At 39.4% G+C, this 22,539-nt stretch overlaps 1 protein-coding gene across 5 annotated transcripts in view; it reads left to right on the top strand.

The window, feature by feature from the left end:
• ARHGAP28 (Rho GTPase activating protein 28) overlaps window positions 1-22,539 on the top strand; it is a 215,097-nt gene that overhangs the window by 143,916 nt on the left and 48,642 nt on the right. For all 5 annotated transcript variants that reach the window (XM_077492486.1, XM_077492485.1, XM_077492482.1 and 2 more), the window contains 3 exons: window positions 6,988-7,184; window positions 7,402-7,619; window positions 20,791-20,878. In XM_077492486.1, the coding sequence (XP_077348612.1) occupies window positions 7,016-7,184; window positions 7,402-7,619; window positions 20,791-20,878 (475 nt within the window). In that variant the 5' untranslated portion in view covers window positions 6,988-7,015. The remainder of the gene's footprint in view (window positions 1-6,987; window positions 7,185-7,401; window positions 7,620-20,790; window positions 20,879-22,539) is intronic.

The following is a 22,539-nucleotide window of genomic DNA, read 5'->3' as shown; positions in this document are numbered from 1 at the left end:
GTACCCAAACAGGCTTGCTCCCAAGCCACAGCTCTGTGTGTTCATTCGCACACAGAGCTGCGGCTCGGCCCCACCTTCTCTATCTTCTGGCTGTGATTGACAGCAGCAGGAGGCAATGTCTCCTGCTGCTGTCTTAGTCAATGAGAAGGGAGAGTCCCAGAGGAGCTGAAGCTGTCGTGCACATCGATGGAGGACAATCAGGCTCAGGTAAGTATTAGGGGGGCTGCTACACAGAGACATTTTTTACCTTCATGCATGAAGGTAAAAAAACTTCGGCCTTTACAAACACTTTAAACATTCACAGTAATGGAGGAAAAGGTAAGTGAACCTATAGATTAATTACTTGGAGTCAGTAGTTTGCACACTTGGAGTCCAATTATTGAAATTAGTCGTTTAGAGCTACTTTGATTGAGAAAAGACACTCCAATATTTTAAGGTAGCTGCTCATAAGAAGCATCAGCTGATGTGACTCATGTCTCACAAACAGGAGCTCTCTGAAGACATATGATCAAGAGTAGTTGATTTTCATATGGCTGGAAATAGATACAAAACAAACAAACAAAGTGTTTAGGCAACCATCAGTTAAGATAAAAATAAGAGAAATTGTCTATAAATGGAAACAGTTTAGTACTGTGGCTACTCTTCCTTAAAGTGGACTTCTACCCAAAATGACTTACAAGGCATAACACAGAATTCTTAGTGAGGTAAAGAAAAACCCATGAGTAACAGCTAAATGTTTGAAGAAATCACATTGTGCTTGTCTATTGCTGTGATTTAGATAAGGATCAGATCACATTTAATAGAAAATTACTGCCAAAAATCAGTTAATTCCAAGGGAGATTACAGGAGTAAATGTTTCTTCTTACCCTTTCTTTGCGGAAAACTCTAAGGCCACATTCACACGGCAGGTTACATGCAGCCACCCGATTCCAATTGCTGGAATGACCAGGGCATGCGAATAGCTCAGCTTATTTGGCAGTGCCGCCGCTGTTTGCACATAGCCAAACGGTTAGCTGCGGTTATGAACGGATGTCCGAGCCTGGGCGTGGTCAGCTGCATGTAACCTGCCATGTGAAAGAGGCCTAACCTTTATCATGCAAGAGATCAATCATTCCTGTGACTTGTTCACTTGTCTGACTACACCTCAGCTTGAGGCAGTGGATTCTTCAAGAAGACAAACAACATGAGAAAATGAACCCAGAGCTTCACAAGCTGGCTGGACAGAGGTCTACAGCATATTCATATGCAATATTCCCAGTTAACCTGAATTAAAAATATCTAGATGTTTTAAAGTGTTTCTTTTCTTAGTCCTGATCATAGCAATTAAAGAAAGAAAATCCCATGTGATAATATAGTGATACTCTAGTATTCATAACATGGTGGCGTTGGCCTGAAACAGAATATCAAATTTGCGTGAAAGGTATAACATTTTGGAATTATGCTTGAAGGCTGCCTTCTCATTGGGGTGGGCATTGACAATAAAACGCTGCTAGTTTTAGCAATGCTTTATCATCGTTTTAGCAGTGATATTTGGCCGCTAGCGAGACGCTTTTAACCTACGCTAGTGGCCGATGAAACGGTAAAAAAACGTCCGTGTAGCGTCACTGCTGAAGCACTTCGCAGGCTCTTCGGCAGTGGTGCCCATTCATTTCAATGGGCAGGAGGAGCGATGGAGCGGTGTATACACTGCTCCTTCACTGCCCGAAAGATGCAGCTTGCGGGACTTTTTGTAATGTCCTTCCATCGCAGCATCACGGTGTGAAAGCACTCAAGCTTTCACACTGGGACTGCAGGGTTTATAGGTGCTAGTTTTAGCCCAAAAGAGCCTGCAAAATGTTAAAGTTTGTTAAAGTTTGAAAGAAGATTTTGTAAAGGAGCATTTCTTAACCTGTCTACATATTTGTGTTAAATAATGAGTAACTGAGATATAATGCCATTTATGTAACATGGCTGCTTAGGACATTTCTCTGCAGATGTTTCCATTCTTGGCAAACTCTTGAAAAAAGATTATGGTCATACAGTTAACAGCCTATGTTTATAGTTTTTGGACAATTAGTCAGCCCTGTGTTTGAAGATATCGCTCCTCATTATATTTCATTCAATTTAAACTGCCTTCTTTTCTGTTAATTCTCTGAAACTTTTCCATGTAGTGTTATCCATTAATATTGCAAAAAGCGCTTTTCATAAACCAGATTGTAATTTATTGTTTGCGACCTTCATTTTAGACTTTGATAATGCAAACAGCTTGGTAAATATTTTTTTATTCCAGCTTAGAAATTATCTAAACCATTTACATTAGAAAGTATTATAAACTTTTAAGGAGCCGAGTAAAGCTTTAAAAATGTTCGCTATAATAAACAGAACTGATGGCACATTAAATAAAATGGCAAGCATCAGCACATCAGGTTTCAGTTTGGGCAGCAAGAGACTGCTTTGTGTCTTTATATTTCTTTATTAAATTATCACGTGAAAGGAATCCCAAAGGTGGACACCTATATTGCTTTATCCCTCGCTGAAATGTCCCTGTGCCTGCATATGTTTTTGCAAAACAGCAACGGTTTCACATTTTTGCACCAGCACTCTGCACTATGCTGACACAAGTCTAATGGGAAGCAGATGTTTTAAACATCTCTACCTAGTATTTAAAAGCTCTGGAGGTTGCATTCCTGCTTGATTATGCAAGGAAATAAGTAAGTGGATAAGGAAATGAGAGGCAGAGCTTGTTTCTCTATGCAGATTTCATTATCTAGGCATGGGTTATGCCTGATACAATGGCCTAGAGCATTTTCAAGTTAATGCAGTAATGTTCTTGTTTTATAATTACTTGTGTGGCTTACAAAATAAATCATGTTACAAATATGTCATCTATATACGTTCTATAAATTAATTGCTGTGATTTGTTTTAAGAAAAACTTTCATCAAAATGTTTGTGTTGGTAGAGGAAGATGGGGATATGGTATATTTAAAGGAAATCTATCATGACAAATACAGGTCGTCATGCTGACCTATTGTCCTAAATGTTTTTATAGAAGGTCAGTGATCCAATGCATTGAAGCAACAGGGTCAATATGACAGCCAGACAAACAACTAGCATTTTCAGAAGAGGTCAACAATGGTGGCCGTCATGTTTTTTCATTACTGTTTTTCTATAACAGTCTTGTCCACTATTACAATACCAGTGAGAAGATCTATTGCAATGAGCATCCCTCACTGATCTGTCTTCTTTGCCCCAGCTTCTCCATCTATAAGGCCCCTTTCACACTGAGGCACTTCTAAATTGCCAGTAAAACATTTGAGCACTTTTGAAGAGCTTTTCAGATGCTTTTGAAGAGATTTACATTAATTTCAATGAAGAGGGACGTTTTTTCATTGCCCTGCCAGCCCACTGCCCCAGTGTGAAAGCATTCATTGATTTTAATGGAAATAGGTTTTCGTGAGCTTTCAGGTGCTTTTTTTGTTGCGTGAAAGCGTCTTAAGAGCACCTCAGTGTGAAAGGGGTCTAACCTTTACTGAACAGATTTGGAAGCTGCCATCACTGACCTCTTCTTCTAAGAATGCTGGTTGACTTTCCTTGGAATGCTGACTAGTGACTAAGAAATTACTGAGACCTATAGCAGAAGATAAAACTTTTTTTTTTGTTTTGGATAGAGTGGAGGTTTTTATTATTCCCAAATAAGCTGCGCTATACTGATCCGATAAATGCTATGTGAAGCAAATGAGTGAATAAATAAAGCATGAAATCAAAAAATATTAACAAAGTGCAGACAGGGAAATGCATATACTAATGTTCAAATATTAGTCCATCATCCCATCAACAAAAAACGTTTTGCTTGTAATCTCCAACGTGTTTTAAACACACCACACCGATATAGGAAAAGTGTCATCAGAGTTTGCAGGAAAAAAGAGGACTTCCACCACCAACACTACTGCCGCTTACCAGCTACACTGATCCCATCTCAGAGACCAGATATCGCCAAATCAAAAACGCTTCCTCTGAGTCAGGACTGCATGGAGGGTGTATCCTCTTTAAGCGCTTGGTTCAAATGGTTAGAAGAATCCTACGGCCACACCGCTTATTCCAATGGTTAGAAAAATCCTACGGCCACACCGCTCATTGCCCAGCACATATAATAACGAAAGGAATCGCCATAGTGTGATATAGTCACGAAATTTTATATAATAAAAAAGATTGCACTTACATCAAGTAGAAAAAACTTTGCTTTGTAAAACAAACAAATTCGCCGGCCGGCTTAGTAACGCTGCCCGTCGCTTCCGGGTCCAGCGTAGATCGCGGTGACGTCAGTACGTCGCTCCTCCCTACGCCGTTTCGTTATAGGTAACGTCTTCCAGGGGCACGTCTTTTATTGCCATCTCTCTCCCCATTAGGGAGATTCATGGTCTGTATTTATCCTGGTGATCGTTACCAGAACAGGAACAGCAGAGAAATGTAATGATAAGGAAACTAGTTCACTAGTTCTGGTGACTATGGTGACTACCAGGGTTTTGCCTCACTTTGGATGGATTTCCTTGTCTTGTCTAGGTCTTGTTGTGGGTATTGGGCAGGAAGTCAAGGGAAAACTCCCCTGACATTGGTTATAACCCTCCCTTACTCTATCAAAAAATAAAAAAATAAACACCTTTTGCCTTCAATTCTTTTCCAACAGTCTAAATAAAAAAAATTAGACCTCAGACCAGGCAGGTATGGGTTTCAGCTTCTAGCAGCTAAATTTCAGTTCTTGCTAAGCCGGCTGAGCACACCACACCTCATGGCTCGTAAACTTTTATGGTCTGTCCATACATTACAGTGCCCACCCCTTCCCCTCCTGCTGATGGAATAACATCTACATCTTTATAATATCCATGCTGTCTCCTAATCCTGTGTCCCCTGTGTGTGTGTGACTTTAAAAAAAATGCAGTATATTTCAGAGCGCCAATTGGTGCTTACATGACCAGCCGGCTCTCTCCTCCTCTCCTCCCGACTGACATCAGCGAGGGAATCAGCTCTGCTCACTGCAGCTGTTAGACAGGGAGAGGATAGAGCTAGCCGGTCACATGAGCACCAAGCAGTGCTCTGAAATTAGTTATATACTGCATTTTTTTTTAGAATTCACATACACAAGGGGACACAGGATTAGCAGACAGCGTGGATAGTATAAAAATGTTAGAGCATTAAGCATTTTAATTAATATGCTTGCTCATTACATGTGAACATTCTGCTTCCTGCTTTGCAGTGCTACACCCTAAGCAGTTGTTCTTTATAGCTTCTTCTGAAAATGCCGATCTGTAGGTTTGCTGACCACCTGAAGGTCATGTACTCTCTATGCATCTGATACTCATCAGTAATTAAGCAGGAAGGGCTCCTTTACATGGGCGGTCCGCCTGATGAACTCTGATTTGCTCAGTGGGGGATTGATCTTCTGATCTCTGCTGAACAGGAGGATGACAGGTCCGTCTCTGCTCTCTGTGCAGAGACGGACCCGTCAGAGCTCCGCTCTCCTCTATGGGGAGATCGGATGAAAATGGACCACCTGTCCGTTTTCATCCGATCCGCCAGGTGAATGGAAAATAGGGTCTCCATCTGTCTGGATTTCACGGACAGGATCAGAACAGATAGCAATGGGTGTCAGCAGACATGTCACCGCTGACAATCGCCACTCCATAGGAGTGAATAAATCATCCTGAAAAACTGACCTGATTAGAAAGCCTGTGTGATAGGGCCCGGAGGCCCGAGTGGTTGCAGGGAAATACTGAGCTCATTTTAATAGCGAATTTTCAAATCTCTGTATTTCTCATAAAAATAAAAAATAAAAACATAAGAGCCTGCATATAAAATTTCAAAGTCACATAAAAATACAGCAATAATGATTTAAAATATATGTTCAGCGAAAATACACACATAATTTGCCTCTCATTTTATTGTCAAGCAAAAGTTACCTTCGTCCTCTATTTTCTGTGCATATTATATTTTGGAAATAATAGACGCTTTGTCTTGTGTTTTTCTTTCTGCATCCTCTGCATTTTAGAAACACATAAAACAAAGAACAGCTATAGTGATAAATAATATTAATAGATGTGGCTTTAACATCCCATTGCTGTGTGCAGAAAAATAAAAAACAGGGCAATGCATCATCCTATTATAAGTGCTCCAATTTAATTGCTTTGCACTAAACACATTCACTGGGGATTTGTATATACGAAATGATAAACAGTTTTATTATAACTGATGTATTGTTTCTTACTTGGTCTGCAGTCTAAGCTAAAAGGTAAATATTTAACAATATTAACAAATGTAAAACTGGGATATGTTGTACTAATGAGGTAATCTTCTAAAGGTTTTACAGACCAGCTAATCATTATTATTTGCGGCAGCCAGTTGGTGTTAAAATTCATTAGGGATGAGAATAAAGGACAGCTGGAGGTGTATGTATATAAGTAATAATTATGATTATTATATATTTAGGTCATCCATAAGCTCTATCCTCCTATTAGCATATTTCGTATGAACACATTTACACTAGTTGCTTTAAAAAATGTGAATTGAATTATGTTGTCACGTCATGACCAATTAACCAATAGCATCACTTCACCCAACATTTTCAAGATTTAATCTGAGCAGAGTAAATCAAATGTGCGCAGCACAGTTTGAATTTGAAGGATGTACAAGCAGGAGGTGAAAAACATCTAGGAATGATTAATGCGCACAATGGATTAATCAATTTTAATTACAGCTAGTCCTACATTATTTTAACTTAATCTATACATATAGGAACATCTAAATTCTATAAACTTTTATATCTGCTTTATGAATTGTTTCTTGGCCTGGAAAAATTTACATATTTTTTTTTGCCATCAGTAATACATGTTTTGCCTATGATTGGGTTGGGGAAGGATTTAGTCACCTTTTTGTGATTTATTTATTTTTGAATTCAGTCAATCAATACAAATGACAAATGAAATGACAATTTTTTATGTTCTTTTATCTTTTAGAAAAAGTAATTCTAAGAGAATCAACAGGATGCTTTCGAATGAATCTTTGCATAGTCCAGTGTTCAACCGCTCCATCTCTGAGACGTCCATGGATAACTCATCAATGGAAGATTTCTGGTGTGAACTCAAAAATATCAAGGAGAACAGTGAAGATGTGCTTGATGACAGCCTGGTAATGGATGTGAAGCCTGTGGATGGTAAGTGACTAGAAGATTGGCATCTGGCCCTTAGAATACTACTCGCTCTTTGCATACACAGTAAAGTATAACAATTATGTGGTTGTGTCCACATGCATATTGAGTAAACTGAAGATTTGTAGCCATCTTTTCTTTTCTTAAATAGTTATAGTCTCCCAGACACAAACCATTTCTCTAAATACTTTCTAGTAAATCATAATATAATGGTGTTTTGCAGAAGGAGAGCTAGAAGCAGAATGGTTACAAGAAGTGGGCCTTTCTACTCTTATCTCTGGCACTCAGGAACATGATGGCCAGGCTTTGTTGTCCACGCTGACCCGGACTCAAGCAGCTGCTGTACGAAAAAGATACAACACTTACACTCAGACTATGAGAATAAAGAACAAGCATTCAGTGAGGGATGTGCGGGACATCTTTGGAATTAATGAATCAACAGTGAGTATAAATAATGGTTCAGTAAAAAGTAAATGTATCTTTTATGTTAACGTTATGAAAAGGGCAGATAAGTTAGGGTTGGCTTTCTCATAATTCTAAATATTCTCTTTTTCAGTTAGATATAATAATGTAGCTGCTTGTTTTCACCATCTCCTCCAGTAAGCTGCGGGTACTGATATTTCATTGGAGTATGGCAGCTTTCAAATCCTCTAGTTTTATAAGTTAACTTCTGCAGTTCTTGCAGAGAATAACATTGGTAATTGCTGTCTTTTTTTTAATGCACTTTACAAAAGGTCAGTCTATCCAATTGATATATCAATTTTTGATAGATGCTGAAGACAAAGCACCTAACAGTTTCTTATTTTGCTTTGGGACTGTATTGGTGATTTATCTGCCCTTGATTCTGACAATCTTCACACCTGCTGTGGCTGTCTAGGGGGTTCCCACTCTCAATATTGTATTTTTTTTAAATAATTTATATTATGGAACATACCAATGTAAGAGCTAAAAACAAAAAAATGGTAGCAGGACAAGGACGGCTGTGAATTTATGACAGGGAAACTTTATTGTTGGTGTATCCAAACCCACCAGTTTATACCTACAGTGGTTATAGAAAATAATCAGCCCTTTTAAAATAATCATATTTTGTTGCTTTGCAGCCTGAAATGAAGGCGGACATGGATCTTGTTTTATGCATCTGTATTTATTTATAACATACAAGTGAAAGAGAAAGCACCAACATGTCAGAAAAAAATTCAAAAACAGAATCACTGAGTTGGAAAAAGGATCACCCCTTTCCTAAAAAACTACTTATAAACTCAATCAGGTGTAGCTAAACACATTCTCAATGGCACACAAAGCCATTTGATTTTCAACTGTGATCAGCTGTGATCGTTTTGATTAGCTCAGCATGAAAATAGCTTTCCTGGTGCATTTCAGTCCCTGGTAGTACAACTGAAGCAAACAATCAACTATTGGTGGCAAGGCACTGTCAAAAGATCCAGCTGTGGACAGGCACAAGTAAGGGGTTGGATACAAAAAAATTACAAAGATTCAACACTATATACCTGGGAACATACATTCTCCTTCTTGACTATATCAGCACATTGGCAACCTGCTTCCTCTACTACCCTGAAATATTCACGATGCATTTCTCGCTGGGAATCCTCCCAGAAACTCCTACACAATTGGTGCTTTACTCCCTCCAAACTGGCAAGGATCTATCCAAACCACTCGCCCCTATGTTGGACACAAGATGGCGAGTTAGGTACCATGCCTCACATTTGGTGGCACTGTCCCACCTTTCAGAACTTTTGGTCAAAGATATTCTCATATTGTCACTACTTAGCAACATCATAGGACTCCATCTACCGCCTAACCAAAATCTACCCTACTGGGCTTAGACATGAACTCCTTGCATTCTGAAATCCACCTGATAATCATCCACATTTTCATTGCAGCCCACTTAACCATTGCCCGTAAATGGAAGCTTCCGACACCCCCCAATTATGCCACTTTCATACAAATTCTTAATGAGCATGCTTCTTATGAATACACCATTCCTACCCTTTTTTCACGCTCTTCTGGGCCTTCTGTCCCTTTCACAGTCTCTCTATACCGCTTATACCAAATGTTGATACGTGATATAGAGTTGTCATTGTTTGTGATATACATAACACTGTTCTGCATTTCACTTCCATTAACCTCCCTGGCGGTGATCCCGAGTCTGGCTCGGGCTGGGATTTCAGTACCATAAGCAGTAACCCCGAGCCAGACTCAGGATCGCATCGCTGGATACAAGGAGAAGTTACTTACCTTGTCCCCTGGATCCAGCGATGTCCTCCGCGCTGTGTGATCGAGCTGTCCTCCGCTCGATTCACACAGTGCCCTAGTGCCGCCGAGCTCCGTTCCCTGCGACGTTACGGCGCACGGGAGCGGAGATCGGCGCCAAATTCAAAAAAGTAAAAACACACAAAACACACACAGTACTGTAATCTTACAGATTGTATGCCCCTAACTGTACTGTATAAAAAAAATTACACACCCCCTTTGTCCCTATTGGTCTGTCCAGTGCCCTGCATGCACTTTTATATTATAAATATTGTTTTTTCTGCCTGGAATTTGGAGATTGCCCATAGCAACCAAAAAGCGTCCCTTTATGTCAAAAGTGATTTTAGACCATCTAGAAAACAGCGATAGTAAATAATAATCACTTGCAGAATTGAGCGATAGCGATTTGTGGGGAAATTCGTCATCAAACACTAAATCTAATGACAGCGACAATTCTGCAAATTAGCAAATTTCTGTGTTTTTGGATTTAATTACATTATTTAATAATTTTTATTATTATTTATTATATTGTAAATTTTATCATACCCGGGATGTCTGCTAGACTCTGGTTTGAACAGATTTAAGAGAGTTATTCCTAAGAATTGCAGGTCTACAATATAAAACGCCAAATTTCCATGCAAAATAATTGTACCGCTTTCAGCACCTAAAATCAGAACTAATCATACCGCCAGGGAGGTTAAAGAAATATTGGAAAAAAATAAATAAAAAGATTCTAAGGCTTTATCAATGCCTAGAAGCACGGTAACATTTATTATTAAGCAGTGGAAGGTATTTGGTACAACACAGACTCTCCCCGGATCAGGACATCACTCCAAACTACATGGAAGAGCCAGGAGGAAACTGATCAGAGAGGCTACCAAGAGACCTACAGAAGCTCTGAAGCAGTTGTAGGAATTTTCAACATTGCCATTGTGAATGTGTGACAACAATATAACAAATTATCCACAATTGTATGGGAAGGTTGCAAGAAAAAAAAAACACTGCTCAAGAAAGGCCACATACAATCACCAGATTGAGCTTTGCCAAAACGTACCTTGAAGATTCTGAAGCCACATTGAAACAGGTGATACTAAAATTTAATTATTTGGCCTCAACACCAAACTATATGTCTAGCGGAAATCCATTACAGCTTATCATTCAATTATCACCATTCCTACAGTAAAGCATGGAGATGGTAATATCCTGTTATGGGGGTGTTTCTCTGCAGCAGGGACTGGAGCACTTATCAGAATAAAAGGAAAAATGGTTGGGGCACAATACTGTCAAATTATTGAGGAAAACCTGCTGCCCTCTGCCAGAAAGTTGGCAATGGGGAGAAGGTTTACCTTTCAACATGACAATGACCCAAAGCACACAGCAAAAATGACCACACAGTGGTTGAAGGAGAAAAAGATCAATGTCCGTGCATGGCCTAGTCAGAGCCCAGACTTAAACCCCATTGAAAATCGGTGGAAAGACTGCAGTCCACAAACGGTCGCCATCAAGTTTAACTGAACCTGCGCAGTTCTGCAAAGAAGGGTGAGCAAATATTGCAAAGTCTAGATGTACAAAGTTTTTTAGGAACATATCTCAACAGACTAAAGGCTGTAATTAAAGCAAAAGGTGGTTCAACACAATACTGGCACAAAGGGGTGATTCTGTTTCCAGCTCATTGATTCTGTTTTTGAATTTGTTTTTATTTTTTCTGACATGTTGGTGTTATATCATTCACTTGAATGTTTTAAGTTGCACAGCTGGATAAAATTAAAACAGTGTCTTCATTTCAGTCTGCAAAGCAACAAGATATGATTATTTTAAAGGGGGGGGGGGGGGGGAATTCACTGTATAATTAAATATCACCTCCCAGTAAACTGACTTTTTTAACACTGACCATAACATAGTAATGTGGTCTCTGCATTTAAAAGGCATGTAGAACACTTTATACACCCTGTCACAATTTTACTGCTGTCTCTAGGGAGTTTCACTGCCCTGGAGAGCAGTTTCACTATCAGTGTAAGCAAGGGAAAATCCAAAATATTGTATTTTGAGGTATACTTATGTATTTTAACAAAATGGAAAGGAGCATCAAACACTTATCAACATACTGGTCTATTACTTTGCTACAGCTGACTGTCATGTTTCATGCAGCTTAAAAACTTTTACTGTGTTTAAACAGCATATTCTTTCTATAGTACAATTTTATCCATATTATACCAGGCTAGTGAGTGATGATAATCAAACAGCTACAGTTAGGGGCATACATATTTGAACATCATTTTTGTTTTTTTCAGGTATTTACCAAAACATATTCAAGCTATAGTTATATAATGGCAATGGGCTGAAAGTGCACACATTCAGGTTTAATCTGAGGGTATATACATCCAAATTGGAGGAAGGGTTTAGGTATTACAGCTCTTAAGAACAGTTATCCCCCTTTCTCAAGGGGCCAAAAGTAATTGGACAATTGAATCAAAAGCTGTTCCATGTCCAGCTGTGGGCTATTCCTTTGTTATTTCTTCATCAATTAAGCAGGTAAAAGGTCTGGAGTTGATTCTAAGTGTGGTATTTGCATTTGGAATCTATTGCTGTTAACCTACATCATGCGCTGTGAAAAGACCTGGATGTCCACGGGAAAACAACAGCGGTGGATGATCGCAGGATCCTTGCTATGGTAAAGAAAAACCCATTCACAACATCCAGACAAGTGAAGGATACTCTTCAGGAGATGAGGGTATCATTGTCAAAGTCTACAATCAAGAGAAGACTTCACAAGAGCAAGTACAGAGGGTTCACTACAAGGCGCAAACCATTCTTAAGCCTGAAGAATAGAAAAGCCAGATTAGATTTTTCCAAAAAACATTTAAAAAAGCCAGATCTGTTCTGGAAAGCATTCTTTGAATGGATGAAACTAAGATTAATCTGTACCAGAATGACGATAAGAAAAAAGTGTGGAGAAGACTTGGAACAGCTCATGATCCAAAGAACACAACATCATCTGTAAAACATGGTGGAGCTTGCAGTGTGATGACATGGGCATGCATGGCTTCTGGTGGAACTGGGTCGTTGGTGTTTATTGATGATGTGACAGAAGACAGCGCTTCACAGTACAGATGGACAATAATCCAAAACACACTGCAAAAGTAGCCCAGGAGCTTTTGAAGGAAAATACGTGGAATATTCTGCAATGGCTGAGTCAATCACCTGATCTCAACCCAATTGAGCATGCATTTCACTTTCTGAAGGCAAAACTAAAGGCAGAAAGACCCACACACAAAGAAAAACTGAAGACACCTGCAGTTAGAGTCTGGGAAAGCATCAGAAAGGAGGAAACCCAGTCTTTGGTAATGTCCATGAGTTCCAGACTTCAGACAGTCATTGCCAGTAAAGGATGCTTAACAAAATATTAAAAATTAACTTTTTTTTATGCAAAAGAGGGAAGGGGGCTCGCAGTGGATCAAAAGATTCCAGTGTGGTGGTCTCATCCCTGATACATTTTGAACAAAAAAAAATCCCCCTATATAAATGGGATTATAAGTGACCACCAACACCACACACAAATCAAAAACATAAATATTTTATTAACAAATACAGAACAAAAGATACACATAAATACATTAAAACCAGAGGGACCACTAAGCAAACAGTGTCCCAATGGTGTAGCAAAATGTTATAAACACATAATTACATAAAAAAAACAACAACCAATAAATATTAATCATACTCTAAGCTGCTGGGTGTGGGGTCATCAGCTTAGAGTATGATTAATATTTATTGGTTGTTTTTTTATGTAATTATGTGTTTATAACATTTTGCTACACCATTGGGACACTGTTTGCTTAGTGGCCCCTCTGGTTTTAATGTATTTATGTGTATCTTTTGTTCTGTATTAGTTAATAAAATATTTATGTTTTTGATTTGTGTGTGGTGTTGGTGGTCACTTATAATCCCATTTATATAGGGGGATTTCTTTTTGTTCAAAACATTTTATTTATGTTCATATTAATTTGTCCAATTACATTTGAGTCCCTGAAAATGAGGGGACTGTGTGTAAAAATGGTTGCAGTTGTACTTGATATTTATGTTCAACCCCTTGAATTAAAGCTGAAAGTCTGCACTTCAAATACATTTGGGCTGTTCCATTTTAATTTCAGTCTGATGGCATACAGAGCCAAAAGTATGAAAATTGTGCCTGTGTCCAGATATATATGGACCTAACTGTATCTGTCTGAATAAGGGCACAAAAAATAATTTGACCGACAGGTGCTGGAGGGGGTGTGGAATGAAAGGCACATTCCTCCACATTTGGTGGGAGTGCCCTGTGCTAACACCGTTTTGGGCCATGGTTGGAAAACACATAACATGCCAAAACATTTTCTGCTCCACATCCCTCCATACCCCTGTCACGCTATAAACAACGTGCTCTCCCCCACCTCCTCAATGCAGCAAAACACCTTATATCAATACACTGGAAGAGCTTGCATATTCCAAGTGAGCTGGATTGGTTGAGGAAGGTGGGGAAGATCATGGAAGTAGAGAGTTGGCTCGCTACATGTAGAGATACTCGTGAGCAATTCGACCTCACATGGGCAGCCTGGAAAAAACACGTACATAACACAATTATGGCCTCATCTAGTTTAGACCTTCCATTACTTACTTTAGCAGATCCATCCTTTGGGAGGCTTGTTCAGGCAAGCCATCCTTCAGCAAATACAGGCTCTACTTAAAAGTAGACCCAATACATCAACGAATCTGGTGAGAACTATTCCACATGCTCTCTTCATCTTCCCTATCCTTTTTTCCTACTATTTCTTTTCTCCCCTCTTTCCTGATTGTTATGCATTTTTTTGCTGTGTTACATCCTTAGGATACCTGAGTATCCATTGTTTGAGCTACCTGGATTGTCACCAGGTTTCTGACCGACCTAGGTACTTTGAGTTCACTTGTGATGTTTACATTATGGCAGCCATGTATGCAATCACTCTAGACCTAAAGCTTATGAACACCCTACCCCCTTCCAGTGTGGAAGGGAGGCCTGTCCTTGTAGATTGAATGTCTGGGACAGGAAGGGTGCACCCCTGGCTATAACAAGTAGATATGTTTCCCTTTTGATATGGTTGTTTACACACTCAGACCAAGCTAAATGTACCCCCCTGTATCCCCTGTTCCCCCTCCCCTTTTTTGTTTTCCCCTTGTCCCTACCCCTATTTCCCTCCCCATTAATGTTACCTTGTTGTGATGTCAAACTGTTTATAAAATTTGAAAATGAAAATTAAGATTATATATAAAAAAAACTAATTTGACAAAATAATTCTTACAGTTTTAAGGAAAAGAAACTGATTGTTCCCTCTTCATCTTCATCCCAACCTATGGGGTTTAATTTAATAAAGGCAAATCCATTCCGCACTACAAGTGCACTGCAAGTGCACTTGAAAGTGCACTGAAAGCGCACTTGGAAGTGCAGTCGTTGTAGATCACTGTGGATCTGAGGGGAAGCTATGAAATTAGGGGAAGCTCTGCTGAATTTATCATCCAATCATGTGCAAGCAAAAATGCTGTTTTTTATTTTCCTTGCATGTCCCCCTCAGATCTACAGTGACTGCACTTCCAAGTGCACTTGTAGTGCAAAGTGAATTTGCCTTTAGTAAATAGCACCCATTGTGTCAAATAACACTGATTCCAGAATGCAAATTATGGCTGGAATCTCCTGTGGATGTTTTCTAAAAAGGAAACAGTATGGAAATTTTAAGGGTAATTATTGAAGCTTCCTCCTATTAAAACATACTGTAATATATACATCTAGAATATGGAAACACTATAGGCAGGAAAAGTCTCCTTTATGCCAAGCATATGGAGTGATAGTTTGTAGGAAAGGGCACTCAGCCACATTAGCAAAGGTCAGGAATTCGATAAGAAAAAATATTTGTGAATGTAACAGGAAACCTTGATAAAGCAGAGGAAGTTCAATGAATGAGGCACAAGCGTAAATTGTTTCTTCCTCTAGCAGTCTGCTTGAAAGAAAAGCAAGCTCTTCTGAAATGTGAGGAGGGCCAATATTTGAATTTTATTTTCACAGCTGAAAGAAGGTCAATAACATCCTACAAATACAAATCATAATACAACTTAGCGTTTCCTGATAACATTTGTGAAGCATTTTGGGATATTTTACTGGATAGAGGAAGGGATGGTTTAAACCCCTACCTTTTTTTTTTACCATCCAAGTCCCACTGGACAGAATTAATTAATTTTTTGATTTTGGATTTTTCCTCCCTTTATGTCCCAATGGTGATAGTCACCAAGACAAAAATGAATCGCTTCAGTGGGGACAGTAATAAAAATCTGACATGGGTCTTAACCCTTCCCTACCCAACGAAAAAAAAACGTTTTCACTACACATACACTTTAATATAATTGTAATTTATAATTGAACAGTACAGACCTAAATGGTGTTTTACATTTTTGAATGACTACAATTCATGTACACTAACCCAAAACAGCTGTACCCTTCTGGTATCCCATGTCCTGTAAGTTTACTTTTAGAGAATAAAATATACACATTGTATCCTGCATTAGCAGTCCTGAATCTTTTGAGCATCATAATACTCGCAGTGGCACGTGGTCATTGGTCAACATGGTCACATGACTTCTCTGACCAGTGAGATTTTCTTATGAGCCTGCTTTTTCCAGAATGTCAGGAGAAAGAAGAGATTTTTATTGGTCAGCATGGGCACGCTGACCAATGACCTTTCACAACTGCAAACATAAAAATTTAAACTTACCCTTTAGGTTTATTATACCTGATTGCAACACATTTTAACCGCTTGAGATCTGCGCTATAGCTGAATGACGGCTACAGCGCGGACCTGCATTGCCGGGACAACGTCTGCGCGCCCCCTGCGCTCTGTGATCAGCAAGTCTATGAGACTCGCCTGATCACAGATCGGAGGAAGGGGTCGATCCCGACCCCTTACCACGTGATCAGCTGTCAGCCAATGACAGCTGATCATGTGATCACAACAGAGCCGGTTATCTGTGCCTATCAGTACCGCCTTATCTGTGCCTATCGGTGCCACCTTAACCGTGCCTATCAGTGCCCACCAGTGCAGCCTATCAGTGCCCACCAGTGCAGCCTATCAGTGACCATCAGTGCCGCCTCATCAGCGCATTATAATGAAGGAGAAAAATGACCTGTTTGCAAAATTGTATAACAAACTATTAAACATGATTTTTTATTTTATTTTTATTTTGCATCTTTTTTTGTTTGTTTAGCAAAAAATAAAACTCCCAGCTGTAATTAAATACCACCAAAAGAAAGCTCTATTTGTGGGGAAAAAAAATGCAAAAAATTTCATTTGGGTACAGTGTTGTATGACCGCGCAATTGTCATTCAAAGTGCATCAGCGCTGAAAGCTTAAAATTGGTTTGGGCAGGAGGGGGGTTTAAGTACCCAGTAAGCAAGTGGTTAAACAGCACAGGTACTAACGTCATGTAGTTTGAGAAACTTTCCTTGGTTTTTACCACTATTACACCCTTTGCAGTATCCACGTTAACACTTGTCCTGTTAAAAGTTACATGCCCACAATCCTGCAGGGCTCAAATATAACCTTAGATGTACCTTTTGCTGCTACTCACTAAACCATCTTGTGCAGGAATTCTTTCAAAAACTCACACTCCTTTTCCACAGAGATTACTGTTTTGAGTTAACTACATTTATATCCTAAGCTGGCCTATGTGCCAATATTCAAGATAGATCAATATACTGTCAGAATGTTCTGCTCAAAGTCTACTTAAGCCCATAGACACACTTGACTGTTAAGGACCGGTTGGCATTTTAAAAATAACCCGCAGTTTTCCATTTCATGTTTGATATAGGAAAGACCACACTCAAGATGCCTTTGGCAATGGTTAGAGCTAATTGACGTTGCACCAATATTGCATGAGAAGATGATCATATTTTCTTAGCTAAGCATTGAGGTGTGTCTTACCCCAATAACACCAAAATGTGTTTACCAGTGCTTTAAGATGACAGGAAAGCATTACAATGTATACTGAGAGAGCCTATCATGATTGGGCTTATAAAGGAATCAAAACATTTTTACCTATTACATATTTTAATTACTCCCTATTTAGCAGTATGCCTTTTCATGACTCATGAAGTTCGGAGTCAGTGGTGAAAAGAGAGGGCCTTCAGTTCCTTAGTAACTATACCAGCCTTAGGCCCCTTTCACACTGAGAGTGTTTTGCAGGTGCTATAGCGCTAAAAATAGCACCTGCAAAACGCCCTAAAACAGTGGCTCCATTCACTTCAGCGGCTCCATGCGCTGGCAGGGCATCAGAAAAAGTCCTGCCATCAGCTTCTTTGGAGCGGTGAACCCACCACTCCTCCCCATTGAAATCAGTGGGGCAGCACTGCGATACCGCCGGCAAAACGCTGATCCGGCGGCATTTTGCGAGTGGATTTAACCCTTTTTCGGCCGCTAGACACAGAGCCCTCCTAAGTACAGGTTTCAGTTATGTGATACTGTTATGCAAACAGGACAACATGAGGTCAGGCAGTTGGCAGAGCAGCAAATGTCTGACCTCAGGTGATCTCTGACCTCTAACTTTCAGTGCCTAGTGTCATTCGATGGGAAAAAATGTTATAACCAAAACTGTTTTACTATACTTTTGGATAATGCAGGGAAGGGCTAGAAACTCAGTTTATTTTTCTGTCTTTGTCCCTCATTGGGTATTGTCCCCATGGTATTTGCCCTGGTGACCATTTTCACCGAAATAGAAAATTGTACATTTTACAGCTGTGGCCAGAAATATCTGGATGAGGACCTCTGTTCTGGTGAAAACTGTCTAAAAGGGGAATTTGTCTTACTTTGGAGAGATTCCCAATGTCTCTCCAATCCTATAGAATGCCCTACTCCAATCTGTCCACTTATCTCCTACTCTATTTGCTTTTAGACAATCCCTGAAAACCCTTCTCTTCAGAGAAGCCTACCCTACCCACACCTAAGAACTGTTTTTTCATTTTCTCCATCAGCTCAAACCCCCCCCAGTTTTTACCTTTTGTTTCCACTTGACCCTCCCTTGTAGATTGTAAGCTCTAATGAGCAGGGTCCTCTGATCCCTTATGTATTGATTTGTATTGTAAGTGTACTGTCTGCCCTTATGTTGTAAAGAGCTGCGCAAACTGTTGGCGCTATATAAATCCTGTATAATAAATAATATTAATTCCCTTTCGTTTCCTGTTGGGTCTCCATGAGAGGAAGTGTATGGAAATCTCAATAGGACACAGATAGCAAAAAATAAACTGGTAGGGTTTTTATTTATTACCTAAAAGAAAAGACAGCTATTAATCTTTTATAGCAAGGTGACACATTCTAGGAAATTTACAATTGACCATGTTTAACATTCTTGCATAAACTTTGCACATAAATCCTAAGCTTAACAAGGTTTTGCATGATTTGTTATTTTTAAAAGATTTTTTTTACAGGCACATGTATGCAAAAATGGGTAACATGTTTCATTTCAAATTGTGCCTTCATGTTAGTAATAAGAGATAACGGTAGCACTGTCCATAGTGCTGATCTAGTATTTTTACAGAAACAGAGTAGGGAGGGTCCATGTTAACATTTATTATTAATCCATCAATTTAAAAAATTTAGTAGTGCACTGGTTGCTCCTTCTTTGATATCACTGCACCATGTGGCTTCACCCCACACACACACAAAGGCATGGACAGGGTCTCTAGACACTTTCTGTAAATACAGGAATTTCTGTAATGCATGTGGGTCACCCCTTTTTTTATGGGCAGTTCCTTTTTTTTCTTGAGGAAAAACAAAAGGCTGGGCACCAGCGTTAGCAGCGTTTAGGATCGTTCAGCATTTTTTTCCGCTTTAAAAAACGCAAACCAAGGGATTTTTTTTCTGCTCCTGAACGCTGAGTGTTATGAAAGTAAAGTCTTGTTTTTTTTAGGTAAAAATAACAAACATACTTAAATGCTCTGTGCAATGGTTTTCCACAGAGCAGCCCAGAGCCTCCTCTTCTTAGGTCCCGCTTCGGTATTCCTGGCCCTTCCCTGCTGTTGAGTGCCCCCACATCAAGCAGCTTGCTATGGGTGCACCCGAGCCTAGCCCCAGATCCCTGTGTCAATTCAGACACAGAGCCGCAACCTGACCACATCCCCTTTCTCTCCTCAGTGGCAGACTGACTTTAAATAACAACAACTGGAGCCAATGGCGCTGTGCTGCTGTCGCAGACAAAGAGAAGGGGAGTCCTGGCCAACTGAGTGTCTTGTGCAATATGGCTGGATCTAGAGGGAGCTTAGGTAAGTATTAGGCCTCATGCACACTGGGCGTTAAAATAACGTTATAAATCGGCAGTAGCTTTGCAGTGAGTTTTTCAATGTTTTGTAATGTTTTTGCAATAGCGTTTTCAGCGTTTATTAGCATTTTTCAGCATTAGTGTTTTTTACCTTTTTCTTTTTTTTTTCAATGGATCAAAAACGTTTACAAAAAATGTGAGTGTTTTTCGACGTTTATCAGCATTTAGAGTGTTTTACAGCTTGAAAACAGCAAAAAACTCCTCTCAGAAATTATTTTTTTGGGGTGTTTTTAAAGCCAAAACCTGCTGATAACAGCCTATGTATGCATGGACACATAGGATAACATGATGGGGAGTTTATTGACTGTAGAAAAAAACATCTGAAGCCAAAAACAGCTGCTGTAAAAATGTACAGTTTGCATGAGGTCTGAGGGGGCTGCTGCACACAGGAGGCTTTTTATCTTAATGCATAGCATGCATTAGGATAAAAAAAAAAAATCTGACTTTCCAATAACTTTAAGCTAGAGTACAAGGAGCCTGAAGCCTTTGTATGAACATATGCACTCCTGACCTAGCCACAACTATACCAACACAGCTGCAAGCAATGATATGCCCAATGATATGCCCATAGGCATGTTTTTGAGCAAGCTGCCTAACAAGAATTCCCTAATACACTGAGTCAAAATCTAGCTATGGGTTCCCAACCAGAGAAAAGACCATTCAGTTCAATACATTTTGAATGAAGCTCTTAGGCTGACAACTGATGAGCAGTTTTCTCACCAAGTGGAGCAGACCTCTGCTTGCCATTTGACATGTTGCCAGCACACAAAGAGTCACCATATGCACTTGAGAGGTTTTACAATTGGGTGCATTTTATAGTGGTTGGATATAATTGCCTTGGTACAAATTGGTGTGTAATGTTATTGTTGGTTTACACAATACATCGGCATATTATTTATTTATTCCTTAGCTGGTGTCCTCAAATCAACCATATTTTATTTCCCTTTTTTTCTCTTTTTCTTTCTTTCAGCCAACATTTGAACCTTTACCAGTATCTCCTCTTTCATCAAATGGGGTCCAAATACCTGTAAAGAAACCTATTTGGAAACCAGTTACATGTAAGTCAGATTTAAACTCCTAGTAAACTGTATCATGTAAATATTACACTTGTTCTAATGGATAGTAAAATGCAAAGTTATCTTACAAAGAAATTCCTTTAATACAAAGTTGGATCAAGATAGAAGCAAATGCAGGAACATGTTAGAAAGTTTATTATGCACATATTATCAAATTATAGTACACTTTACTACTCAGATAATTATATTTTTAAATATTATGATCAATATCCGGATCTTACCTTTTGAAAGAGTGATATTTCATTTACAATGGTTTCTGCAGTGCTCAGTCTTTTAATACTGATAGTCTTGACATTTGTCTGCATATTAAAGAGTTGTAAGCCAGCAGTCACAATAAATCAATACACAAAACAGTTCTTGTCCTGTAAGTTCCTCCTGAAGGACACTAATGAAAAATGGGTAATGGATTACTAGAGAATGATGGCAAGCCTGCTTTAAATGTTGTATTTAATATCAGCTCACGTGAATATTCTTAAAGTGGTTGTATACCCTTTTTTGTAACTTTTACCTACAGGAAAGCCTATAATAAGGCTTATCTGTAGGTAAAAAAAATATCTCCTAAACCTGTACGGTTTAGGAGATATTCCCCTCGGTATGCGCCGCTGACTGCAGCGGCGCATGCGCATGAGGGGATTCTCGGCCTGAAAATCCGGCAAGGGCCGGCGGCCGGAAAGAAATCTCCCGCGCGCATGCGCGGGAGTGACGATATCGCGGCTCCGGCCACTCACAGCGCCGGAGCCGCGATACCCGGAAGAAACGCAGAGGGAGCATGTCAGCTCCCTCGGCGTGGATCGTGCCAGATGTCGGGGCCTCGTTCTAAGGTAAGTATTTCATAATGAGCTAGTATGAGGTGCATACTAGCTCATTATGCCTTTTGCTTTGCAGGTGTTAAAAAAAATAAAAAATAGCGGGTTTACTACCGCTTTAAATTATGGATTTTATTTAATTACACTATTATTTGCAAACTATGACCTTTATTTAATGAAACAAAATGCAATGCAAGTGGGCAGTGAGATGTGACAGCCAGTCACGGTTATAGACTCACTACACTGAGCAGAACAAAGTCATTATTTGGCCAGTTCCTATAGATTAATGTGTATCATTATTTATTATACTTTGTTAGTGAAGATAAGCTTATTGGATGATTTACTGAAGGAGAAATCTTAGCCTTGCTGGCAGTGTCCCATTTAAATACCCAGTAACAGGGTCCTTTTATTAAATGGTCAAAAAAGGTTAGAAAAGCAATGGCCAAAACAAACTTGCAAATATACGTGTAGCTTGTAAAGTTGTAAAAGAGATATTTCAGTCTACTGATGGCCTAGGATGCCAAAATGCCCCCTGTTTTAACAGGGGACTATTGACTTTATGTAGAAAAAAATTATGCGCTAAACAAATATCTCATATTGGGTTATTAAATCCAACTGTAGAAAACACAAATCCGTGATAAGTAGTTGAATCAAAAAAACCTCCACCGCATGCGTGCACCATCGCCACAGGCAATTTCGACTCTTACCAGAGAGCCTGGACCCTTTATTATGAAGGGGCAAACAGGCTTGATGTAACAATCTTTGCATGGGTCATCAGCTGGAGATGTGTCCTCAGATCAATCAGGGCATAAGCAGGATATTCAAACCAAGCTCCAT

Source organism: Lithobates pipiens, unplaced genomic scaffold (genome assembly GCF_037356315.1).
Source record: "Lithobates pipiens isolate NorthernLeopardFrog02 unplaced genomic scaffold, aLitPip1_a1.2 Scaffold_19, whole genome shotgun sequence".
In the NCBI taxonomy this organism is placed as follows: Eukaryota; Metazoa; Chordata; class Amphibia; order Anura; family Ranidae; genus Lithobates; species Lithobates pipiens.
This window is presented reverse-complemented; position numbering and strand designations above follow the sequence as displayed.